The sequence below is a fragment of the Miscanthus floridulus genome, unplaced genomic scaffold, assembly GCF_019320115.1.
Source record: "Miscanthus floridulus cultivar M001 unplaced genomic scaffold, ASM1932011v1 fs_175_1, whole genome shotgun sequence".
Taxonomy (NCBI): Eukaryota; Viridiplantae; Streptophyta; class Magnoliopsida; order Poales; family Poaceae; genus Miscanthus; species Miscanthus floridulus.
In genome coordinates this window covers 13325-38380 of record NW_027096336.1, presented here as the reverse complement: position 1 = coordinate 38380, position 25056 = coordinate 13325, and the positions used below count along the sequence as shown (strand labels likewise).

Here is a 25056-nt window from a genome sequence, read left to right as displayed (position 1 = left end):
TTCTCGTTTCTCAAAAAAAAATGTTCTCCAATTCAACTCACTAGCATTTTCTTGTTCATACAGAATAGGGATTATATCACAAAGGTAGTGGACCCATGCTAGACTAGGAACTGTAGTATTTTATTTTTGGTTCATCACAATTTATCATACCCGGTGTTTTTTGTGCTAACTAATGGCCTTGAATTCAGGTTTTCTTTTTTTTTTTACCCCAACCACACAATCAGTATCTTACAGAATACTCCCCCCATCCCAAATTATAAGTCATTCCAAGAATCTTAGAGAATCAAATCATCTCAATTTTGACCAAATTTATATGATAAGATAATAACATTTATGATGGCAACTAAGTATCATTAGATTATTCTTTAATTTTATTTTCGTAGTATACCTATTTGATGTCACAAATCTTAGTATTTCTCTCCATAACTTTGGTCAAACTTAAAATGCTTTGACTTTCCAAGATTTTTGAAATGACTTATAATTTAGAATGGAGGGAATACTTACCAATGCTTTGTGGGCCTGTAGCGTCGTCCCACAGTCCTTCAGCGTTCAGCGCGAATGATGGATCTTTTTTTTAAAAAAAACTTTAATGTTGGATCTTCCAACCAGGCAACCAAACGAAGCTTGCGATGAAGAACAGGAGTGCTTTGGCTACATGTGACCATTGGCGCGCGCCCACATTGACTGCTAACATGGGGTTCGTATGGGCTGTTACACTTTGCTAACCATGCCAAAAGGGTCCCTAGCCTAGTTGATTAGGTGGCTTCGGCGGCACTCCTTAGGTCCTGAGTTTGATTCCCCTCTGGAGCTAATTTCAGGTTTGAGGGTAAAAAATCCTCTCGTCTATCCCACATCAAAGTACAGGTCTGTGATCACCCCATTTGCTAACCATGGAGTGCAGACCCGGGGCATTGACGCCAAAGTACAGGTCTGTGGTCGTCCCGTCTCATGGAGATGCGGTGTCGTTGTATATGGATAGGGCTAGGGTTCAGGGATTTTCTCGGTGCCGTTTTATATGGTTGGGCCAAGATTCGATAATTTTCTCGATCTGCGTGAAAAATTCTTCTTCCTAGTGAAAAATCGGGAGGGACGGATTGAGTTTTTTTGCTCTGCTAACCATGGAGTGCAGACCTGGGGCATTGACTGGTCTGAGACACACGGGTAGGCCATAACTGATTTTGAGGTGTTTGAGATTTTTTTTTTCTCGACCGTACCGCAAGGTACGTAATTCATGTTTGAGATCCTAGATTTGTAATTCTGCCCCTTATTCACTGGAGTTCATTGGAGTGAAAATGGTGTGTTCATTTATCGTATATGATATTTTGAGCTACTTTTGGGTAATGTTTAGTTCCCAAAATTTTGCAAAATTTTGAGAGATTCCCCGTCACATCGAATCTTTGGACACATGCATGAAGCATTAAATATAAATAAAAAATAAAACTAATTACACAGTTTAGACAAAATTCACAAAACGAATCTTTTAAGCCTAATTAGACTATGATTAAACACTAATTGCCAAATAACAACGAAAGTGCTACAGTATGATTTCCCAAAAAATTTCGCCAACTAAACAAGGCCTTGGTTTATCTATCTAGCGACTAAGAGAGTAAGATGGATTTTATTTCCACGCAAAAACTAGGACTAGCACGCATATCAAATACAATAGATTGTTCTCTCCAACCCTGAGCTAGTAGCTGTTATAACTGTACATAAACACCGAATAAATGGTTTCACAGACGGTCCTCTGAGGCCTGGGCAGTGCTCAAAAACTAGAATCCTCTTCTGAAGCCCATCGACCGAATCGTGTTCAGAAAAGGACGACACAAACTAGTAGGATCTCCCAGAGTGAATCAAGCTACCAGCTCCCATGAAAAGCCCGAAAGCTACAGCAGTGCTGACAGTGGCTCGTCCAATGTATCTGATCTTTAGCAACCAGGGATCTGTGGAACAGACTAAGACTGATTAGCACTCACAAGAAAAAAAGAATCTAAACTTTATTTTAGATATGTTTTGTCCTGTTAGTTAAAGTAGCAAAGCTACATTGTGCCATGGGTTTGATAATAAATCAAGTCTCCACTAAGTTCAATTAAATGGACAATAAAGATTGTCTTAGGCCTTGATTGAATGCATGTGTATCAACTTCAATCCACATGTGTTGAAGTGGATTGGAGTCACACATGTGAATTGAGATGAATACATGCGCATCCAAACAAGGCCTTAATGGAAAAAAAACATCAGTAGTGTTATTCTCAACAGCAGATAAATACTTTGCATCTTGAATGAATGAACGGAACAATCAATTTATTTCCTTCCTACTGTTTCGATGCATCCATACCTAATAATTTATGAACGTTGTTCATCCAGAATTCTACGAAAGCAAATTTTGAAAGGGGAATCAAATATCAATTAGAAGCACTACCACGAAAGCAGTTTTGAATATAAGAAAAAGCAAACAGCGTGTATGCATACCTTGTGTCTGAATGCCTCAAAAGTTCCATAGCAAGCACCTGCATATAGAAATAAATACTATGCCAATTATTAACTTGGTACTCGTATTCTACGGCAGCAGAAAGAAGGAAAACAAAATATGACATTTATTTTCGACAAATTCATATCCTAGGAAGCAGGTAGGCACAAGAGCATTTTGAGAAAACTAGCTACAGCCTATAAGCAACTTTCTGTTAGAGCTACATATTGAGATCAAGAAATTCAGGAGAGTTATTGCACAGATGAAGCAAAAGAAGCCTATCATGTTTAGGTACCAATCGTAGAAGTACTGGTCCTCTAACACGCGCCGCAAAAAAAATATCAATCAATAAAAGTTGTAAGACTTTCCAAAGGAGCGTCTTTTCTGCCATACAAAAACCAAAAGCAATGACTGTCCAAGTAAGAATGTCAGAGACCAGTAGCCTAATACAACAGTGACCATATCCAATCCTTCGTTAAGATTGGTATCCCAACGAGCAAAGTACAAAACCAATCTCAAACGCTGTCATTTAGTCCAAATCAGCAAACTAAACCAAAGTCCAAATATACTGACTAATCGGTAGCACATTCCAATTCCAAAGTGGCATTGAGTGACTTTTGACACTAGAAGTCATTAACTCAAAACTCAAATCTTTCTTTTAATGTAAACCATTTGGTATTGCGCTGGGTACAGGTTTGGTAATCTTGGGATTACCATCCTGTATTTGTAATCATTTACAACTCTTCTTCTTCTTAATGAAAAACGTGTCTTGACTTGGTCGCGGAAAAAAAGAAGTCATCAACTCAAAACTCAATGCAAAGGCAAGTAGTAGATGTTGCATTTTTCATCCCAATTCCTTACAACCAGCAGCAAATTCACCAAATCACGGCATATATACCAAACCAGCAACAACCCTTGAAACACAAGTGATTGGGCAAACAAACTCCAACTAGAGCGTCGATTCCTAAACATGGAGTGCAACTGAGGCCACAAGCAAACCGTGGATCAGCAGATTTATAGCTCGAGAAGATCCCTGACATCGCACACTGATATACTTGAAACGCCGATGCATGAGCACTACCGATCCAGCACTGTGAGAAGAGCAATGACCCAGTATTACAGAGCATATGAAGCTAGCAATGCGCGTGAGCAGTTCAATTCCACACATTCTAACATCACGGCTGGTGCGAATCGTGACGTACTAAGCATGTGCCAGTATAACTTATATATAGTATAAATATCATATCACAGAGCATATATGCCAAAGGGCAGTTCAATTCCACACATTCTAACGTTGAGTTGTTGGGACTGAAATATTCCACAGAAAGCTCACTGAGCAGTTCAGAACTGTGAAATATTAAGCAGAATTACACTCAGGCGAATTTAAGTCTTGTAGCAATTTCAGTATTAAGCATGTAATTAGCACATTAGCAATTTCAACAGAATAATAGATTTGAAATCGAATAAGACATGAGCAATACAGAGGGTTCCATGATGATAATTAGCTAATGTGGCTGCTTGATGGGTTCCGTTAGTGTTACATACATAGTAGTATGAGGCTGGTTCTTCAGCTTTGAACCAATCCCAGCTATCTCATACCTCACACCGCTTCTACAAGCCTTTCCCGAACTGAATTCTGATCTGTTATAGGTTCAATGCTGCAAATGAAAAGAAAATATATCTCAGTATTTCGTGAAAATCTAAAAACAAAAAAAGGATGCTTGCTAGTATTACCAAATGAAACTTGCCTGTAAAGTATTTCTCCTCCATTTATCACCTTCTTAGATATCCAATCAGGAACTAGATCCTCTAAAATATGCAGCTGCTCTTCTACCTCTCCTATAAGTAAAGAAGATGATATAATCAGCATTGCTCACAAAATAACAAGTGTAAGTTGGAGTTGTTATACTGATCATCATTACCCATCTGTTCTATCTCCAAGTTGTTGGCAAGAATATTGTGGAAAAGTTCCTGTTTTGTAATTAACGAATTCTTGGTAGAATAAGAAATATCGCAGACAATGTCAAATGTGGAACGTAATGAAGCCATCTTTTCCTGGGTACCCACTGGGTCTGCCAGATTGATTTTGTCTTTATCAGTAAAGAAGACATGATCATTCTCCTTCAAGGAAAAAGGTCATATGGTCAGGAAATAACTGATAGACAAATGAACATCGTAGAATTGTTCAAGTCTTCCAACTTTTACAATAAAAGAAAAAAAGGGCAGGAAGCAAGAAATCTATTAGTCATACACCATGCCATACCTAGAAAATTAAGAGTACTTTTTTTCTATAGTGAATTTCTACAGGCAAAAAGAGAAACGCTGTCATCCTGGTACGACTGTGCCTTAGCGCATAAAATTTCAAGTTATGTAAGAATAAGATATTGTGGATTATTAGTAGTCCAATGGCTGGCTTGTTTCTACAGCATGAACAACTGCACTGCTAACATTCTAGGTATTATTGAACCGTTGTGTATTCATGTTCCCTTAATTGCACAATTAAATGCAGAAATAGCTATCCATAGTTATTCTGTTGCCGTGTTGCGTGCTAGGTTTTTCACAGCAATCCAGGCACAAGCATTTGTTTCTAGTTTATGTTATTGACTATGGCATCTCTGATCTTGTAGCATGTAATTATGTGCTGATCCATACACAAAAAGATAAATACAATTCTATGTGATGGATGGAAATCAAGATACCTCTAATGACTTGTTGAAACTAGATGAGTCTTCTGAGAAAATTCCCTTTTTAGATGTAGCCTCATGTTCCATTCTATCATGATAAGAAGGGCTTCCTCCTTCAAATTTTAAAGATGTATTTAGTGATCTGCGGGCAGAACTGGCTGAACGTGGTTCAGAAATGTGTCCACATGTGGCCTCGAGTTTCTCAAGTGGAGTTGGCAATGGCCTTTTGGGTGTCTGCATTGCTGGTGTTTGAGCCAACAATGGTGACTCTGAGGTCTCTTGTTTTGGCGTACCCTCTTGACAACAAGAGATCGAATGACGACTTGGAGTAACAGAAATTTCAGAGTTCACTGTAACTGAAGCATGTTTGTCTTGCTTTTTAGGGCTTCTGTTTGTTCCTTCTGTATCATAAGCACTCACAGAGCTCAGTTTTGTTGGATCAGGTAGCAATTGAGTCTTTTCAGCTCCATCAGTAATGACTTTCTGGGACATTAGCTTTTGAAAAGATTGTGGAAAGTGGGAAGCATTTGAGAATCCATCCTCAGTTGTGCCCTGCAGATGTGGCTCAGCAGCATGCCCATTCTGTGATGCCTCAAGATATAACTGGCCCCTGGACCTCGAGTTAAAGGGTTCTGGTAAGATTGCCTCCGGAATGTCTGTGCCCTGCATAAATAACAATTCCGACTAGAATGCTGAGTGAATTATCCTGGCCTAGAGACTAATAAAATCGAAAGTGCATATGAGTCACCTCCTAAAAAAAGACATGCTGAAGGCCTACTTCAGTTGAAGTGCTCCAAGCAAACTAGGGGAAATAATAAACAGTGAAGATCTACTAATGAACAACTACCTAAGGAAGGCCGATTTAAATTAAGTTTAGTACCTTATGATGAGTATCCAAAAATCTCAAAAGCTTTGAGTAAAAAGCCTCGCAAATTGCCATGGATGGAGACTGATCAGGACTTGTGCATTCCACAACATCCATTACAAGTATGATTTCCATATCAGCATACATGCATAGGCTTTTCTCATCATGTAGAAGTATCCTCTTAATCTGGATTGCTTCTGGAAACAAATGCTTCATTTGGGCCAAATGACCGTACGATAACTTCCTGCAATGCAGAAAGGTTATCACCCAACTGTAACAAACAAACGAATAAAAAAATATTCCACACATATACTTTTGTTTTAGTTATTACCTTTTTGTGAGTATTTCCACCTGGGTGGCAATATTATTAAATGTAGCCATCCTCTTCCGCAGGCGTAGCAACTTTATAGAACTCTCCATTCTATTAAAAAGATTCAGTAAATCCTTGTGTCTGCCATTGTGAACAAGAAAGACAAGGTGAATAATCATGGCTAGGAAGCACACATATGCATGAGATATTGAGATGAAATTAAAAGCGGCTCACTTCTCAAGAAGTTCAATGCTTCTTGAAATATGAGACCGGCTCACACCAGGCGAAATACTGTAATTATAGTCTTCATCATCTGTGTCACCCTCATCTTCCACGAACTGATTTGCAAATCTGTCTTTGTACCTCTCTGCAAGTAAATTCCTTGCCAGCGAACTCACAACAACCCCTTTGCTTCTAGATTCAACCTTCTCTGGAGTGGGTGATTCAATTTTGCTTCCAGCATCTTCTGTGTCAACTTTCATCTTGTGCATAGTTGCAAGGCTACTCGAATCATCATCATTAGACATTTGCGGTAATCCTTTCTCAAGGTCAAGCTGAGTAGCATCCCCCTCACTCATTTTCAGGTCCCTACACTACAATAATGGGATTATAAGTAATATGCTCCAAACTAAATCAAACACAAATCCAATACTCATAGAAGTACATGGGTGAACTTAGCAAATATCAACTTCTATGGTCATAGACTCACAGTCATACGCCTCTAGTAACACCACCAAGGTATTTCACAACCATCTAATCACAATTACTCCAATAAAAACTATTTACCAAAAAATCACAAATTCTCTACTCGTGGAAATATACATGAATTAGGACCAATCCGTGCAAGAAAAATCAAAGGGTTTTACATCCACCAGAATTTGGTGGCAAGAATGTGAGGTATGTAAAATTCTATGAAGGGAGCCTCAAAAAAATAAAACGGTGAACAGAGATACCTACAATCTAATATGGAGTTCGCTAAAAGAATGTGAAATTCTAGCTATCACTCCGTAAAAGTTAATACAGAAATCGGGTGGAAACAACTAGCGTAGTAACTAAAAAAATTGAGTGAACTGCTCACAAATTACGCCAAACCCTAGACATTAACCCACCAGGCCACCACATAGCACAACACAACAGCTGACCACACAAACCACCGCAACTCGAACCAACGCCTTGCGAATGCGGAGGCGAAACGAACACTCCGCCGGAGGGCGCGTGGGAGAGTGGTAGAAGAAAGGAAAGCATCGTAATAAAATTCCTAAAGCACAAGTAAACAGAAGACCAGATCTTCAAAGTTTACCCACAGCTAGAGCTCGTGGTGCGCTCGGCGTCTCAGATCCGGAGGAGGTCCGAGAATGGGCGCTTCAGACGCAGGATTTGGCGGCGGGAGTCGGCCGGCGGCGGCGAGCGTGCGCCGTTGCGGAAGGGGGGAAAAAGCGAAGCGGAAATAAAGGAGGAACGGTGCGCTTCAAAAAAAAAAGGCGGAGCAAAGCAAACGTTCCCCAACATGAGCCCAACGGCTATATTTTGGGCCGTTTTTATACGTCAGCGCTAACGAATCACATGGGCCATTTCTTGCTTCACGCTTTCAGCCCACTTGTTCGTTCGGTTGCTTCACAGAGCCGGCCCGTTCCGACCCATGAACCTCTAGCTAGCTGGTTTCCCTGCCCTCTTCATCTGCACAAATATTTTGTTCTCGTTTCTCAAAAAAAAAATGTTCTCCAATTCAACTCACTAGCATTTTCTTGTTCATACAGAATAGGGATTATATCACAAAGGTAGTGGACCCATGCTAGACTAGGAACTGTAGTATTTTATTTTTGGTTCATCACAATTTATCATACCCGGTGTTTTTTGTGCTAACTAATGGCCTTGAATTCAGGTTTTCTTTTTTTTTTTACCCCAACCACACAATCAGTATCTTACAGAATACTCCCCCCATCCCAAATTATAAGTCATTCCAAGAATCTTAGAGAATCAAATCATCTCAATTTTGACCAAATTTATATGATAAGATAATAACATTTATGATGGCAACTAAGTATCATTAGATTATTCTTTAATTTTATTTTCGTAGTATACCTATTTGATGTCACAAATCTTAGTATTTCTCTCCATAACTTTGGTCAAACTTAAAATGCTTTGACTTTCTAAGATTTTTGAAATGACTTATAATTTAGAATGGAGGGAATACTTACCAATGCTTTGTGGGCCTGTAGCGTCGTCCCACAGTCCTTCAGCGGTCAGCGCGAATGATGGATCTTTTTTTTAAAAAAAAACTTTAATGTTGGATCTTCCAACCAGGCAACCAAACGAAGCTTGCGATGAAGAACAGGAGTGCTTTGGCTACATGTGACCATTGGCGCGCGCCCACATTGACTGCTAACATGGGGTTCGTATGGGCTGTTACACTTTGCTAACCATGCCAAAAGGGTCCCTAGCCTAGTTGATTAGGTGGCTTCGGCGGCACTCCTTAGGTCCTGAGTTTGATTCCCCTCTGGAGCTAATTTCAAGTTTGAGGGTAAAAAATCCTCTCGTCTATCCTACATCAAAGTACAGGTCTGTGATCACCCCATTTGCTAACCATGGAGTGCAGACCCGGGGCATTGACGCCAAAGTACAGGTCTGTGGTCGTCCCGTCTCATGGAGATGCGGTGCCGTTGTATATGGATAGGGCTAGGGTTCAGGGATTTTCTCGGTGCCGTTTTATATGGTTGGGCCAAGATTCGATAATTTTCTCGATCTGCGTGAGAAATTCTTCTTCCTAGTGAAAAATCGGGAGGGACGTCGTACCTCCACGGATTGAGTTTTTTGCTGTGCTAACCATGGAGTGCAGATCTGGGGCATTGACTGGTCTGAGACAGACGGGTAGGCCATAACTGATTTTGAGGTGTTTGAGATTTTTTTTTCTCGACCGTACCGCAAGGTACGTAGTTCATGTTTGAGATCCTAGATTTGTAATTCTGCCCCTTATCCACTGGAGTTTATTGGAGTGAAAATGGTGTGTTCATTTATCGTATATGACGTTTTGAGCTACTTTTGGGTAGTGTTTAGTTCCCAAAATTTTGCAAAATTTTTCAAGATTTCCCGTCACATCGAATCTTTGGACGCATGCATGAAGCATTAAATATAAATAAAAAATAAAACTAATTACACAGTTTAGATGAAATTTTGTTCTCGTTTCTCAAAAAAAATGTTCTCCAATTCAACTAACATTTTCCTGTTCATACAGAATAGGGATTATATCACAAAGGTAGTGAACCCATGCTAGACTAGGAACTGTAGTATTTTATTTTTGGTTCATCACAATTTATCATACCATGTTTTTTGTGCTAACTAATGGCCTTGAATTCAGGTTTTCTTTTTTTTACCCCAACCACACAATCAGTATCTTACATAATACGCAGGTTGCTCCTCAGTCCTAAGTAGCACTTACCAGCATGATACGCCGCACACCAGATTTCCCTCATCTCATACATCTGTTATAGCCACGAGTCCTTATCTGTAACTCTCTCCTTTGCCAAGAATGTTATCCATTTCCTCTCAATCTTTTTTATGGAGCAACGATCATAAAGAAAACCCCTAACCTTATCCTTCAGATCCTAGGTGTGAAGATTACGCGCAATGCACACCTCAATATGCCATACGCATAGCCTATGCGATAAATTCGGCCACACAATACTGATTGCTTTATGCATAGCACGGTCTCCATCGGTGATCACAGAAACCGGATGCTTCTAAATCATGGCATCACAGAATGACCTAAGCAGCCACACATACGACTCAGTATCCTCGTGAGAAAGAATTCCACAGGCAAAAAGAACTGTGCTTTTATGGTGATTCACCCCAACAAAAGGAACAAGGGCCAGGTTGTATCGATTCGTTTTGTACGTGCCATCAAACACGACGACATCACCAAATGCTCTATAATCCATCTGACATTGAAAGTCACACCAGAGCAGTCCCGTCAGGTGCCCTCTCACATCAGTCTTGTACTAGAAAAAGAAGTCAGGATCTCTACGTTTCGATTCGGTCATGTAACTGATGATTGTTCGAGCATCACCACCAGAAAGTGTCTCCGCCTTGTTGCGATGGCAGAAATTGTAAAGGTCCCTTGATGTAAATCCAACCTTATCATACCCACCGTACCACCTAACCATAATATCCATTATCTGGTGTTTGTAGATCCCAGAAATATGCAGCTGCACAATCTCTGCTTTCTGATCATCGCTGATTCTTCTATGTGAACACAGAAAGCAAGCAAGGTCTGGTTCCGTCATCGGATGGTTGTGCTCGTCGATGAAATCCTTCACATACCACTGCTCTGTGTTCGGATCCTGTGCAATCACAAGTTGAGCACGGCATCCACAACGAGTGATATTCTGCGGCCTCCGCTTCTTGATCTCCCTCCTCACCTCCTTCTCTGCGCGGAAACCTTCACAGCTGCAAACAAACTTCCGAAGGGTCCTCTCATTGTGGTCGTTGTCCCACTCGCAGTATTCCTTTCTCACACTAAATCATTTCTCATAAGCGTAGTTGTTATAAAACTCAAATTCGTCGTCCTCACTGCCAAAATCTTCATAACAATTTCACTGTATTCTAGCAAAGCATCATCATCCGACATTTCCTCCTGAAAAATAAAGCTTTCATTAGGATGCACAGGTTTTCATTATTGAAATTCACTTTGCACTTGAAGTTTTAAATTTCAGCAGCCTGCCATGTTCTAAAACAGCAGCCTATGTTTATATGCATTTAGAAATTTGGAACCAACCGAGGTGTAACAGAAACAAGCTCCACCAAGGTGTAATAGAAACCAGCCAAGGTGCATGAGCAGTGACCTATTATATCCAAAAATAATACAAGACAACCCCGACAAGAGGGAAAGATAATCACATAACTAAAACATCAATAAGCTTCACTAACACCAAGTGAATCCACAACTGGAGGAAAAGCAATAGCTATGCTAATTAATTGAACACAAATAGATGAAATAACTCTGCCAATTTGTCAAGGATGCAGAACTTATATCACCAGCAGAACAGTTAACAAGTCTGTAGTAGTAGACATATAAACAATAAACTGCTAGTCCTCTAATAAAGAGAGAAACCATGTTAATACTTAGCACAAGTCTCAAGTGTAAATGATTGTGTTGTGTAAAGAGAGAAGCCATGTTCCTTTTGTTGGGGTGATAACAAAGAATTATAGCATAAGCACAACTCACAATAGAAGGACATAAAACGAGCAGCAGCACATAATCTGACTAGTTAGGAGTGCTGCATTTTATTGCAACCTGATTTTTTTACTTGCGCAACTGTAATACAGTTAATCAGTTAAACACTTAAACTTGTAGAAAAGTCACAAAATCTTTCCAAAGACCATGGGTGTATGCAAACTTATTCCTTTTCTAACAAACCAAACAATCTAATCTAATCTGACGGGTACTGTTCATGAGCTACTGGCTGTCCTTTGAATTACGTAGAATAAGATGAATCTCAACTCAGGATGGATCACTTGTAGCAAAGAAAAGAAAGGAAGAAAACAAAAACAAACCAACCATGCCATTTCAGTAGTTATGGATAACATGAGTTAGTATACATGGACATGTGATATGAGTTTTGCGTTTCAGTAGCCGAGTACGGCATCAGTATATGTTTTGCTCCACACTCGAGTTTAACACTTGATGTTGGTTGAGTGAAATGGTGGCTGTATGACATAATCATACAGTAATTTATTTTGGCATTCAGCTAGTGTGCTCCATATTCTCTGCTTGACAAGTTCCCTTAATGAGAAAAAAGTATGAAACGTATTATTTAGTAAGAAAATAAAGAAAAATTCATTTTGTCTGCATAATCAGTTAAAGCACACTGGTTTAACCTAAAACAGAAAGGTACCCTAGTTCACTTATTGCATAGCCCATACATTCGTGAACCTAAAACCAGGGTTCAGATAAAGTAAACCACAACCTCAAAATTTCAGGAATTTCAGAATTATACATTTACTAATTAATGAGCTCGGCTATTCCTACTCAGATGGTTCAATTGGAATGAACACAGACTACCAGAAAACTGAATGGCCTTGAGGGCTGTAAACCACCAAGGAAATAGCTTTATTATGGTGGGAAACTACCAAGAATAGAGGGCAAAGGAAATAGATTTCCTTGGCTGCCAAGGAAAATAGGGCCACATCTAGTTTGCCATACGGACAAGGAAATGTTGTAACCACCAAGTAAACAAGTTTTCTTGGGGGCTGCCGGGCTGGTAACCGCCAAAGTAATAGTTGTTTCCTTAATCCTGGAAATGACTGGTAGTCAACACATTTTCTGTCCTCAGATAAAACCAGAAATAACAAAATCACATAAACATTAACATTTTCCGCCATCAGATAGATGTATTAAAATAGACATTAGCACACAGACCTGACTAACAAGTAATCCCCTAAAAGATAAAGATTCAAGAATCATTTTCTTTTTTGATCTAAGGTATATGTATCTATCAAAAACTCGAGAGGTTTCAGATTAATATCAACCCCAAAGAGTTCAGGGGAGGCAGTGCTAGCTCAAAGCAAAACAGCATCTGGAGTTGATAAAACCATAATGTAGACAACATCTACCTAGTAAATTACATACATGTGTCCACATGAACACATCATACCACCCCCAACCAATCGATTCTATTAAAAGGTCTGCTAACCAGGTCCATGAAATTTGCACAAAACCAACACATAACAACAGGATAAAAGATGAACAAAAATCAATCCACCTATATCACCAGACTATTTGAGCTACAGAAGAGAAGTAAATAACGCCGCGCCCCAGGTTTTCTAGTACACAAAGGAAATATGCTCGATTTCTCCATATGAAAGAGTAGTGAATGGAATCAGAATGAACACAAACCAAATTGATTCGAGGTTTCATCATGTTATCGGATTACAGGGGAGTTGGTACCTCGAGGCTGGCCTCGGACTGGAGGGCGGCGAGGGCGCGCGGGAATCCGGCGGACTCGACGAAGGCGACCATCGTGGCCCTCGCGCTGGGGGCGGGGGCAGCGGCGCGGCTGGGCCGCCGTCGCAACGAGGCTCCGGCGGCGGCTAGAGGGAGGGAGAGAGTAGGGCAGTGCGGGCGATGGCAGGCCGGCGCGGCGCCGTGCGAGGGCGGCGGCGGCGGCGGTGGCGGCTTTGGTGAACGCGTGCAAGGAGTCGGGACGATGGCGTCGGGCACGGATCAGGGAGGGGGCGCGGCGAGTAGTGATAGGCACGTGAAATGACCAACATCCCCTTTATGATGATAATTAATATTTTATGGAGGCAATAGGAGGCAACGCGAGGCAATTTCAAGTAGCGTAAAAGGGCTCATATAATATATGTTTACCGTGATATTCAAGTAAATCTTCTTTTCAAGTTCATGAAAAATTTAAGCAGAAGAAGTTTATGGGAAAAAAATGAAAAACAACAAACTACTCCTATTAACCAATCATCATCTGTCGAATCTTGGTTCGATCTCGACGATACGTAAACGAAGCTTCGTCGTCACTCGTTTGACCAAACACCTGTCGCGTCGTTGTCTGCTCCTCGCGCTTTGTTTACTTAGCAGCGTGTGTATTGCACCAGTTTGTATCAGCATCGCTCAACCACCGTTCGATAGACTGTGCGATGTATCTTTAATTTCTCCTTTTCCTTCCTTCTTTCCGTTTTCTTTTTTCTTCCATCGATGTCTTTGCTAAGGCCCCGTTCGGCTTAACTAGAAATAGTTCGACTTTTTTTTAGTTAGAACGGTGTTTTTTTTCTCACGATAATTTAGCTAGAATAGCGTTTTTCAATCAGTTTCAGCGAGCCGAACTTAGACTAACGGTCATGCACCGGCACATCTATGGATCGAGCCCCACGCGTCGCAGCGTGTGACGAGGAAAACGTGCTTGCATGCACTGCAGGGAAGGGCGGTATCCGTTACATCCTAATCCTACCTCCCGGCTGGTCATGGTATGCCATATAGCCATACACGAGTTTTTATTATTAAGATAAGATGACGGTCCCTTAAACAAAGCACAGAGCGATTATGCGAAGTTGGCCACATTTCTCGTTAAGAAAACAACAATTATGTCGGAAGTTGTTGCGCACCCTGTCGACATTTCGAGTCACTGGAACAAAGAAAACAAAACAAATAAACAATAATAATACACTACTGCACCCCCAACATGGTCGGCACTAACAATCAGAGGCGGTCGTCCTTGAAGTAGGGTGGTGTTTGGATTCCGCTACTAAAATTTAGGAGGTGTGTCAAGAGAATGTTGCATGGAGTATTCAGATAAAAAAGCCTAATTATAGTGTTCTTGTCTTTTTAAGCCTAATTATAGTGTTCTTATATAATAAAAAAACAAATTATATAATCCATCAGTACTCCACGAGACGAATTTTTTAAGGCTAATTAATCCATCATTAGCATATGTTTTACTGTAGCAAAACAGTATCAAATCATGGCCTAATTAGGCTCAAAAGATTAGTATCGTAAATTAGTCACAAACCATATAATTAGTTTCGTAATTAGTCTATATTTAATACTCTATACATGTGTAACATCCGATTGGAGAACGACTAAAATTCACCCAACGGCGAAGGAGCAACACCTGCAGTCCTGCCAGGCTGCTACCGTTTCGCTGCACGGCCAGTCGGCCAGCCATCGTCGACGGCGTGCGTGACGCGGAGCGGCCGCGTGAAGGTGAAGCCACCCACCGCGGCACGCCACGCGTGGGCAGCTCTGCCGGCTCGCCGCGTGCTGGAGCGGTGGCTGCAGCGTCCCGATCGAAAACGCAGTATAAGCGAAAAGCGCCGCACCCCCGGCACACACTTGACGACGCGCACTGGCTCTGCGTGCCGTTGGGGGCAGGTGGAGACTTCACGTCCCCGCCTCCGCCCACCCCCGACACGCGCACACATAAAACCCTATCGCAGTCTCGCCTGCGGCCTTCACAAACAAGCCTCGCCCACCACCCAAGTCAACTGCCTTTCCAGCTCCTCGCCGTCGTCCTCGTCCCGTAGTGGCGTGACGCCTAGTCCTGGGCCTCCTACATACAGAGCAAGCCGCGCGAGGTCTCTGCAGCCAGAAACAGAGGAGGAACACGCCCGCAGAGAGACCAGGTTCCAAGCAAACGCAGACGCAGGCAGGGCGAGTGGAGCTAGCGTGAGCTTGCGTTGCCTTTGCTTGTGTCGAGAGGAGAAGAAGAGCAGCGGGGTGGTGCACCTGCACCTAGCAACTCTGACCATGGCGGATCACCAGAGGATCCACCCTGTCGACCTGGAGGCCGGCAGCAATCGGCCGACGGCGCCGCTGGTGCCAGGAGGCTCGTTCCGGTCGGACAAGGGCGACCCGGCGCGGAGCGCGAACCACCAGCACCAACAACGACGACAGCAACAAGGCTACGTCCCCGGCCCCCTGCCTCCGCCGCCGCGCCGCGTCGTGCCACTGGCGCCGCCGCTGCCTCCGCCGCGGAAGCGGCGCGGCGGGCGGGGGTGCTGCTGCCGGTTCCTCTGCTGCGTGGTGATCACGGCCGTCGTGGTGGCGGTGCTGGCCGCGGCGGCGGCGGGCGCGCTGTACCTGGCGCTCGACCCCAAGGCGCCGCGCTACTCGGTGGACCGCCTCTCGGTGTCGGCGTTCCAGGTGGACCCGTCGACGCTGACGGCGCGGGCCGGGTTCGACGTGACGGTGACGGCGGCGAACCCGAACTCGCGCATCGGCATCCAGTACGAGCCCGGGTCCAGCCTGGGCGTGTGGTACAGCTCGTACCGCCTGGCGCGGGGCGCGCTGCCGGCCTTCTACCAGGGCCACCGCAACACCACGGTGCTGGCGCTGGCCATGGCCGGGGAGGTGCAGCTGGGCAGCGCCGTCGTGTCCGGATTGCAGGACGCGCAGCGGACGGGCGCCGTGCCGCTCGTGTTCCGCGCCGACGTGCCCGTGCGCGTCGAGATTGGTAACTTCAAGCTCTGGAAGGTGACGTCCAGGGTGCGCTGCGACCTCGTCGTGGACAGGCTCATGGACGTCAGTAGTCCCATCAAGATCAAGGCCAGCAACTGCAAGTTCAGCTTGAAGCTGTGATTCATAAATTCGTTGCCGCGGTTTTATTTCTTTGGGTTGCCTGTTCTCTTTGGGAGAGAGTTCAGAGTCGTTGCGTTGGATTCTTCTGGCAGAGTGCTGGCCGTGTTCAGACGTGCAGTGCACTCCCGCCAACCTCGTCGGTGTTCATCGCGGCCGTGTACAGATGGTAGTTTGGTTGTGTTGGCTCTTATAATCTTTTTCAGCTTATTTTTTTAATCGGAATAGTATTTTTTTGTTGCAACAAATCAGCCGGAACAATATAATTGCTGTTAGGGAGGAATAATATGCTTGACGAGATTTTTATAATTCTAGAGTTACTTCTATCACCACACAACTGAACGAACAAGACACAACAACCAACCAAATGGAAAATGGCTCTACTACCCAATGTCAATGTCCACTACTCGACAGGAGAGAGCGCAATGGAGCAGAAATGTCAATGTTTTACTACAAGTAGCTTGATAATGGTATGACCAGGAATGATCCATATGCCTCATTTGCCAGAGGAGATCTTTCATGATAACGGTAGGTCCTGAATACTGACAAATGGTCATTTGCAAGTGCACCAATGCTCAGCTGCTCTACCTAAAAGTGATGGTGAAGTAAAGAAACTAAATTTAAGTGATTCCTGCCGTGTATCATGTACAGTATGTGCTTCAAAGTCAACACAGTTCACCTGCCCCAAGTTGCCCCAGTTGGCCACCAAGTCAGTATAATATCTGATTGATCGAGATGGTACATAGCCACGATGTTTTACGGATCCGTGCGCATTCTTGCTACCCGTTCATCTCGCTGAATTTTAGTTGAAACTTGGCTGAAAAATACTGGTCTAGCTGAATTGTTGTGAGAGAAAAACGCTGTTCCAACTAAAAAAAAGAAACCAAACAAATCGGTTTCTGAGAAAAACACTCACATATTATTATTATTATTATTATTGTTTGTCGCCTCCCGCAATCATGTATAGAAGCACAACACTCAGACTCTGACTAAAATAATTTAGGTTTTTGTAGCCTCCCTTTCTGCCTCCTGCACGTCTCCTTGGGTAAAAAAATAATAAAATTTCCATCCTTCCAGTTTTTCTGTGCCCATTCAGGCCTCTTTTTATCGGCATCTATCATTGTGCGTCCGACACTTTTAGCCTCACAAATATGTACAATAATTAATTTTTAAACTCATCCTTTAATAAAATTTTAAGGTACCCTTATTGGACCTATCATTTAGAGTCTTTGAATAATTTGATTTAATTAAGTATAAAATGGGTCAATCCTAATTAAATCCAGCCCATTTAAATCCCACGGCAACAAGAAATATGAAACATGCGCCTCTGTTGACTGCAACAGTGCAACGTGTGCTCGGCCGCACCCGTGTAGCCGAGCAAAATCAGGAGTCAAAATGGCAACGGGTACGTACCCGATGGGTACTGGCCACCCGTACTCGCACCCGCCAGATCAAAATCTTACCCGTCGGGTTACCCGTACCCGCAGGCGGGTAGAAAATTCATTCCATACCTGCACCCGACGGGTAACCCACACCCAACAATATACCCGAGTTCACACACCAAAATATAATAGCTTCCAGCAAAACAAATCAACAATAGAGCAGTAAAACAGAAATATATCCAGGTCAAGCTAGTTGAAATAGATCAGATGCCTCATTGGTTCATTCCAGCAAACTACAAATTAAATGTGTGCTTAAAAGTAGCACACACACACACACCAGCCTTCCCACTTTTCAAGTTCAGCCACTAGTTTCAACAGTTGCAGCACATACTAAATATTACAAGTTCACATGGATTCATCTACCATGAATTAAAGAGAGACCACACAGGTTACAAGTTCACAAATGCAATTACAGATAAGACATCAAAAGGAAGCACACGCACGTCATCCAATTCTTGCATCATTTGTCTTGTTCCTGTGATCAAAAGGGCACCATCTCATGGCCAGTTCATTTGTCCTCAGATGGTGAGTTCCTACATTAGCATAAACATGTCACAACTTAGCTATCTATTATCACATTCACAAAGAAGCTAAAAATAGACACATTTGAAGAATGACAAATCACCTGAAGCCCCTCTTGTATGTCCTGAAGACATGACTAGAAGGTTGTAGGCTGCTTGTTCTTCTCATCAACTAGCAAACATAAGTGAGCAAATGAGTTGGCTTGCATGAATATCAGTAAATATATGCAGAAATTAATATCAAGCTAATAGACATAGGAGCATTGTTAAATATACCTTTATACTTGTTTCTCGGCCAATCTTGAGAGCACATTAGGGCCTCTATCATCTTGATAGTGAGCCTACTACGATGCTCACTTAAAACCCTACCACTAGTGCTAAAAGCTGATTCTGAGGCTACAGTTGTAATAGGAATGGCAAATATGTCCCTAGCAATCTTCCTCAAAGTTGGGAACCGAGTTCCAGCCACCTTCCACCAATCTAAAACTCTGAAATTCTTAGTATTCATGTCCAATAGCTCTTCATCCAAGTAGCGATCCAACTTAGTCTTGAATCCCATTGTTGTTGGCCGTCTACTAGCAACATGAGCCATCATGGAAGATAAGAAATCATCACTTTGTCCTGCTGCAGGTGCTGCTACAGGGACACTGTTTCCCACATCATCTTCCCCATGGTACTCAAGCATCAAATCAGCCAACAAATTCTTCACTTCCTGAACCGTATCCTCGCACTCCCAACCAGTTGTCCCAAGCAAATCCTCAAAACAAATCAACAGCACTGTGGTTTTAAATCTAGGATCTAGAATAGTTGCAATGCCCATGAACCCTTGAATATCTGTCCAATATTTGTCAAACTTAGCTACCATATTGGCTGGCATGGCTTGCACTAAAGGGTTTCCACAAGTTGACCACTCCCTAATCTCCTTTCCAACTTCAGCAATTTTAGTGAAATACATGTTAGCTGTTACATAATCTGTCCCAGAAAACATTTTAGTGATGTCATTGAACAATTTTAGCCTCCCTACAACATCCTCAGCAAATTTCCACTCATCCTCAGATGGCAAGCAAGTGTACATCCTATCAACACGGCTTGCCCTAATGAAAGCAGACTTGTATGGTAATGCATGACTAAGCATATTAAAAGTTGAATTCCACCTAGTCTTACAGTCAAGGACTATCTTAGTTGTGGCTTCCACTTTAACAAACTTAGCTATCTCCTCAAACTTTTCAATCCTTTTTGGTGTAGCTGTCCAATATGCGACACTATCACGGATGTTTTCTATTGCATCTTTCAAAACCTCTAAGCCTTCCTTTACTATCAGATTAAGAATATGGGTAGAACAGCGCATGTGTAACAGCTTACCATCATTCAAGAGCTTATGTCTTCCAATATTCCTCACAAGCAGAGGGATTACTGCATCATTGGTAGTGCAATTGTCAAGAGTAATGGTTGATATCTTCTCATCAAGATTCCACTGAACCAAGCTATCATACAATTCTTCACCAATTACTTCAGCAGTGTGAGGAGCAGGGACATAAATGAACCTATCATTCAATAGTTACAAACAAAATTAGATTCCAAGAGTGTTGATTGACAAGGTGACAACAACATGCTATGCAACCAGATCTAAGAAATAAGTTAGTACCTCATAAGAATATTTCTAAGATTCCAAGATTCATCAATAAAATGTGCCGTGATGGCCATATAACCTCTCTTTTGGTTGTCAGATGTCCACAAATCTATAGTGATGGCCACCCTTGACTGAATTCTAGCCATATATGCAATGGTTTCTTCTTCTTCTCCAGCTCATATTGTGCCACAATATCAGATCTGAAATAAAATAGAAAATATTAGGAAACTGATATGGGCTCATACAAATGGCATAAAGGATGTGGGCTCATAGATCTTATACCTTATTGTGTTCCTTGTCCCAATTCTAAATAGTGGTTGAAGTGCGCCAACAAATCTTTGAAAGCCAACATGATCAACCATGCTTAAAGGGTACTCATGGAGAACTATCATGGCACTAAGTTCTTTTCTAGCTATATCTTGGTCAAAGGTGTAGTTCTCCACTGAAATTGTGCCTGCCTCTGTCCTATCAAATCTCAAACTAGCTTGTACCATTGTCTGCCCATTAAGCTTGATCTTCTTTAGCACACAAGTCTTCAAGTGATGCTTCAAATGGTTAGTCCCATTTCTGGACAACCCAGAAAGTTTCTTCCTACAATGGTTACATTTTGCATATTCAATGCTGCCAATCTGCACTTTTGTGAACTCATTCCAAGCGGCAGATTTGAGCTTCCTCTTAGAACCAGCAATGATCTCTTCCTCTTCATCATCATCATCTATCTCAATTGGCAGTGAATCATTGGTCGATTCAAGCTGAGGTGATCTAGAGATTGGAACTGAATCTGATTGCACTTGTGATGCTTGTGACCCATATTGTGGGTTGCTGCTCCCATCACTAGCAGTAGCTGACATCTTGTTCAGTCTGTACAAGCACATCGAGCAATTAGCTCCATAAAAAATAAGCTAGCAGATCACAAATAGACCAAACCTGAATATTTATTTATGAATGACCAAAAGAGCTACTTGCTTGAGAAAAACAAATCACGTGAACTACTACTAGTGAAAAGAAGTAATTTAAATACTTAATTCAGTAGCCAAAGATTGCTAGAGTAGTTCACGGATGGAAGATGCAAGCTTTCTGATCAAACAAATGAAAAGAGCAAACTGCTGTCATTTCTTGACACTAGACTGAAACTGAACTGCAGTCCAACATTCAAAGAAGTAGAAAAAGCAAACAAATCAGAATGGAGGGGCTGCTCTCCAACCTGCTAAAAAACTGACGAACGAGTAGAAACTAACAAGGCCACGCACGGCCAGGAACAAGGGCAGCTCGATGCAAGCACGCCTGGTGCTGATGCGCTCATTGCTGGACTCCGGCTCAGTGAGCAGCCCACCAAGGGCAAGCACACTGCTGTGCTGATTTGCTCAGGACTAGAATACAGGAGACCAATGAACGCAAGAACAGAGAAGAGAGCGGCACCAGGAACCAAGGAAATTTGAACTAAATTAAAACGACTTGCTCCCAAAAACTTGCAGAGGGGATCACAACAAGATTGAGGAGCTATCCTGAAAGAATCATCGCCCAATTCCAACTCAAATTCCCAGAAATCCCCATCTTGTGCAAGAACTTAGTTTTCCTCCTAAAAACGGAAAACAAATCGATCTCTGAGCTTGTGCCAAATTGAACAGGTTTACTTGGAGGAATCGATCAGCACATATCACTGCTCGTCATTGATCAACCAAAATCACCAAAAACCATCTTGACCAAGAGATCAAAGCAATAGCAGGGAGGAAGAAAAGAACGAAGAACACTGGCACTAGAAACAACTTAGCACAAGATAATTTCAACCACCAGATGTCACGGTGAGGTTAAGGCCTCACTTCCCAAAACGAAAATCACACGCTACACAGACTAGTTTTTGGTTCATCTGTGGACCTCTCACACAATGAAAGCCATCATCTTTGCTAGACCAATACACAATCTTGCACATATCCGAGGAGAGAAAGTCATCTTTGCTTACCCAAGGCTGCGTTTGAGGTGCTGATTTTGCACTTTCTGAGCAGCTGCAGCTATGCTCGTCGGAGACAGGGGAGGCCGACCACCCTTCTTGGCCGCTGCCTTCTTGGCTGCTGGACCAACAGGGACGCCCTTTGGCTTCAGTTTAGCAGTAGCGACCGGTGTAGTGGCTTGTGTAGGAGGTGGCAGGACGAGCGGGGCAGGCGTCGGGGTAGCCGGTGCACATGCGCCGTTCTTCGTCGCCTCCTCCGGATCCAGCAGTCGTAGGACGGCGTCCCTTCGGGGACGGCGCAGGGTCAGAACTCAGAAGGGCAGAAGGCAAACGGGATCAAGAAGAACAACTACAACTGCAACAATGGATTTTGAGGTTAGGGTTGAGGAAGAGCATCACTGGCTATCATCTTGTCCTATTCCGGAGTTCTCCACCATGGCTACCGGAGATGGTGACGACGACGGCGCTGTGCTCGTTGGGGGCGCTGGTGGGGACTGGGCAGTGGAGACCAGAGACGGCGTGGTGGGGATTGGGGAGAGAACGGCAGAGGAGAGAGGAGCGGCAGAGGGCAGAGCCATAGAGGTGGAGCCATGGAGGGGCGGCGAGCGGACGGCGCGCGTGGGGTCGCACGAGCCCACGACGCCATGATTCAGCCGCTGGTCGTCTAACACTCTGACGGCTGGTGGAGTGGAGTGAGGATGAGGATTAGGGTTTGAGGAAGTTCTAGAATATATATACTCATATGCTTATATGGGCCAAATATGGGCTATATGCTTATATGGGCTAAAATTGCAGAGGTTGGATATTATTTATGCGGGGTTTTTTACCCGTGGGTATGTGGGTATGGGTAGTATACACCCACACCCGTACCCGCATACCCGATGTGTATAAGAATTCATCCAATAATGTACCTGCGGGTGCAAAATGTCTTCCATACCCGCCTCCTTATCGGGTAAAACCCGTCGGGTACTCGGGTTTTGGGTACCCGTTGCCATTTTAAATTAGGAGACATGAGCCTAGGAGCCCAAGTAGGCCGGCGACCTTATGATCTAGCCTGAATATGGGCAGCGCTTAGCAAGGGGTGGATGAATGCTGGGATGGCCGATGTCCTTGATTTGAATCTCGGTGCGGTATGCACGGCACATGGATGGAGTGTTAGGATTGATCTCATTCGACTTGATCCAACGATCGAGTTGAACCCTTTGACCACGTCCTGATCGTGGGCGCTCAACTAACTCTAGGTCAGTGGACCCCTGTCACACAGCGCTATAAAAGAGAAAGGTGGGGAGCGAGGTTGGCTGTCGCCACTAACCCACTCACAAACCCTAGAAGGCCCCATCCGATCATGGGCACGCTCCAGTGATGGGAAGCACCGCTGGCCATGCCGCCGTCCATTGGATTCCACCGCTCCACACTGCGTTGCCACTGCCATGGCGACTTCTTTCTCCTCTACCTCCTCTGCCAAGCCAAAGGTATGGGCCTCTCTCTCTAGGTTCACATCGATGAACTATATGATGTTTATGCCAAATTAGTGAAGTCAACCCGCTAGATCTACTCCTAGTTGATCCTAAATTCCCTAACAATGGTATCAGAGCCGTACAATGGTGCAGATCTAGAGTTTGGGGTAGTAAATCGAGAAGAATTTAGAAGAAGATGAATCAAATCGAAGGAATCACCCTAACCCTAACCCTAAATAGCATGGACAGAGATGGAGAGGGACTCACCCGGGCTCCTCCACCGTCGTCCCCACCGCCGTTGCGCAGGAAGAAGGACCATCGTAGCATAGGCAGACCGCCATCGAGCGGGCAGAAGAAATATAGCCGCCGCTCGATGCTGGGTTGCCAACGCACCGGCTCAGGGCGCCGATGCGAGGGCACTCGATGGCGGCACGCTCACCCACCGAGGAGCGTGTGATCCGGTGAGGGGCCCCACGGCGGCATCGCACTCCTCCTCCGGCTACCGCTTCGTCGTCGTCGAGAGATGAGGTAGAAGGGGACGAAGAGACTGAAGCTAGGGTTAAGGGGAGAACCGGCCGCGGTGCCATTTTGTTCATGCGACTTGCACAGAGAGCCATCGCATCAAGACGAACAGCTAGGATCGGCCGGGCTAGCTTTCGGCCCAGGTGGGCGAAGACAATCCCGGCCTAGGCCTAGGTTGCATCCTGGGCTTGGGGAGTGCCGCGCGCACATGGGCCTTGGGCTGCCTTTTTCGCTAGGCTGGATTGCACAGTAACATTTTTTAATAAGTTTTATTCTTTTTTAGAAGCTCTTTTTGATGTTTTTATGTCTAGTTTTATCTCTATTCAATTTGAACCCAAGGGAAAATTTGTCTAGAGAGTAGATGAGTACGATAAGATGCTTCTGATCAAGAATTATTATTTTTTCAAGTCCTTTCATGTTTCCGCTGCTATGAATATGTTGATCCTCTAATTAAATTGGTACCAACGGGAAAATTTAAATTAGAGGAGTAGTCTATTTTTGTTTAAGTTAAATTATGGTATTGTTATTTTTTCTGACCAACGTTGATGATAACAATATTATAATTTTATTTATGAGTTTAAGTTTAAAGTTTAAATGTCTGATAAATTTTGCACCAGCCTGATCGAATTTTCAGAGAGTAGATAAGAACCAAGAAATGCTCCTAAACTAGTAGAATGTATTTTATTCTCATGTTTTCACGGCAATGATGTTGATTATCTTCTAATTAAATTCGAACCAACGGGAGAATTTTATTTTGAAGAGTAGTTATACGTTTTCAAGTTAAGAACAATATTATAAGTTTATTCATGAGTTTTATTCATGCATTAATTCCATTTCTGCCCAATGGTGATGTGGAATTAATGTAGAAGAATATTGTATTTTTGATATTGCTATTTTTCTGACCAAAGTTGATGATAGCAATATTATAATTTTTTATTTATGAGTTTTATGCATTAATTCTATTTTCAGCCCAATGGTGACGTAGAATTAATGTAGAAGCACCTTGTATGTTTTTTATTTTAACCGACGAGATCACTTAGCTACAAGCCAACGGGCTGTTCTGCTGGACTATGTGAAGGAAAAGTTTTTGCGCCGTTCTACTTTTTGGTCGGTACGACAAATATGAAAA

The 25056-nt window shown here is 43.1% G+C and overlaps 3 protein-coding genes across 11 annotated transcripts; 1 reads left to right on the top strand and 2 right to left on the bottom strand.

Annotated features, from left to right (window-relative positions):
* Window positions 1-1603: 1603 nt before the first annotated feature.
* Window positions 1604-7816, bottom strand: LOC136530675 (CDT1-like protein b). Of its 9 annotated transcripts, none has more exons than XR_010777836.1 (11): window positions 7631-7816; window positions 6561-6919; window positions 6348-6467; window positions 6032-6260; window positions 5167-5814; window positions 4390-4588; window positions 4216-4306; window positions 4067-4125; window positions 2470-2507; window positions 2336-2368; window positions 1604-1940 (listed from the first exon to the last, which is right to left on the bottom strand). XR_010777836.1 is itself a non-coding variant. In XM_066523391.1 (10 exons), exons 2-8 carry the CDS (start codon window positions 6902-6904, stop codon window positions 4068-4070), a joined length of 1689 nt encoding a protein of 562 aa, XP_066379488.1. In that variant the 5' UTR covers window positions 6905-6919; window positions 7631-7816; the 3' UTR covers window positions 1604-1940; window positions 2470-2507; window position 4067. The 9 variants fall into 9 exon arrangements, 2 of the variants coding, with proteins under 2 accessions (XP_066379488.1, XP_066379489.1); XR_010777835.1 differs by having other exon boundaries at window positions 4013-4125; window positions 7631-7815; XR_010777834.1 differs by lacking the exon at window positions 2336-2368 and having other exon boundaries at window positions 4013-4125; window positions 7627-7815.
* A 7361-nt stretch (window positions 7817-15177) lies between these two features.
* Window positions 15178-17162, top strand: LOC136530677 (NDR1/HIN1-like protein 6). The gene has a single exon (XM_066523393.1). It carries the CDS (start codon window positions 15580-15582, stop codon window positions 16408-16410), a length of 831 nt encoding a protein of 276 aa, XP_066379490.1. The 5' UTR covers window positions 15178-15579; the 3' UTR covers window positions 16411-17162.
* Window positions 17163-18293: 1131 nt separating this feature from the next.
* On the bottom strand, window positions 18294-24022 carry LOC136530673 (zinc finger BED domain-containing protein RICESLEEPER 2-like). The gene is made up of 6 exons (XM_066523390.1): window positions 23673-24022; window positions 21961-22233; window positions 20283-20861; window positions 20126-20200; window positions 18740-19914; window positions 18294-18382 (listed from the first exon to the last, which is right to left on the bottom strand). Exons 1-6 carry the CDS (start codon window positions 24020-24022, stop codon window positions 18294-18296), a joined length of 2541 nt encoding a protein of 846 aa, XP_066379487.1.
* Window positions 24023-25056: the final 1034 nt, after the last annotated feature.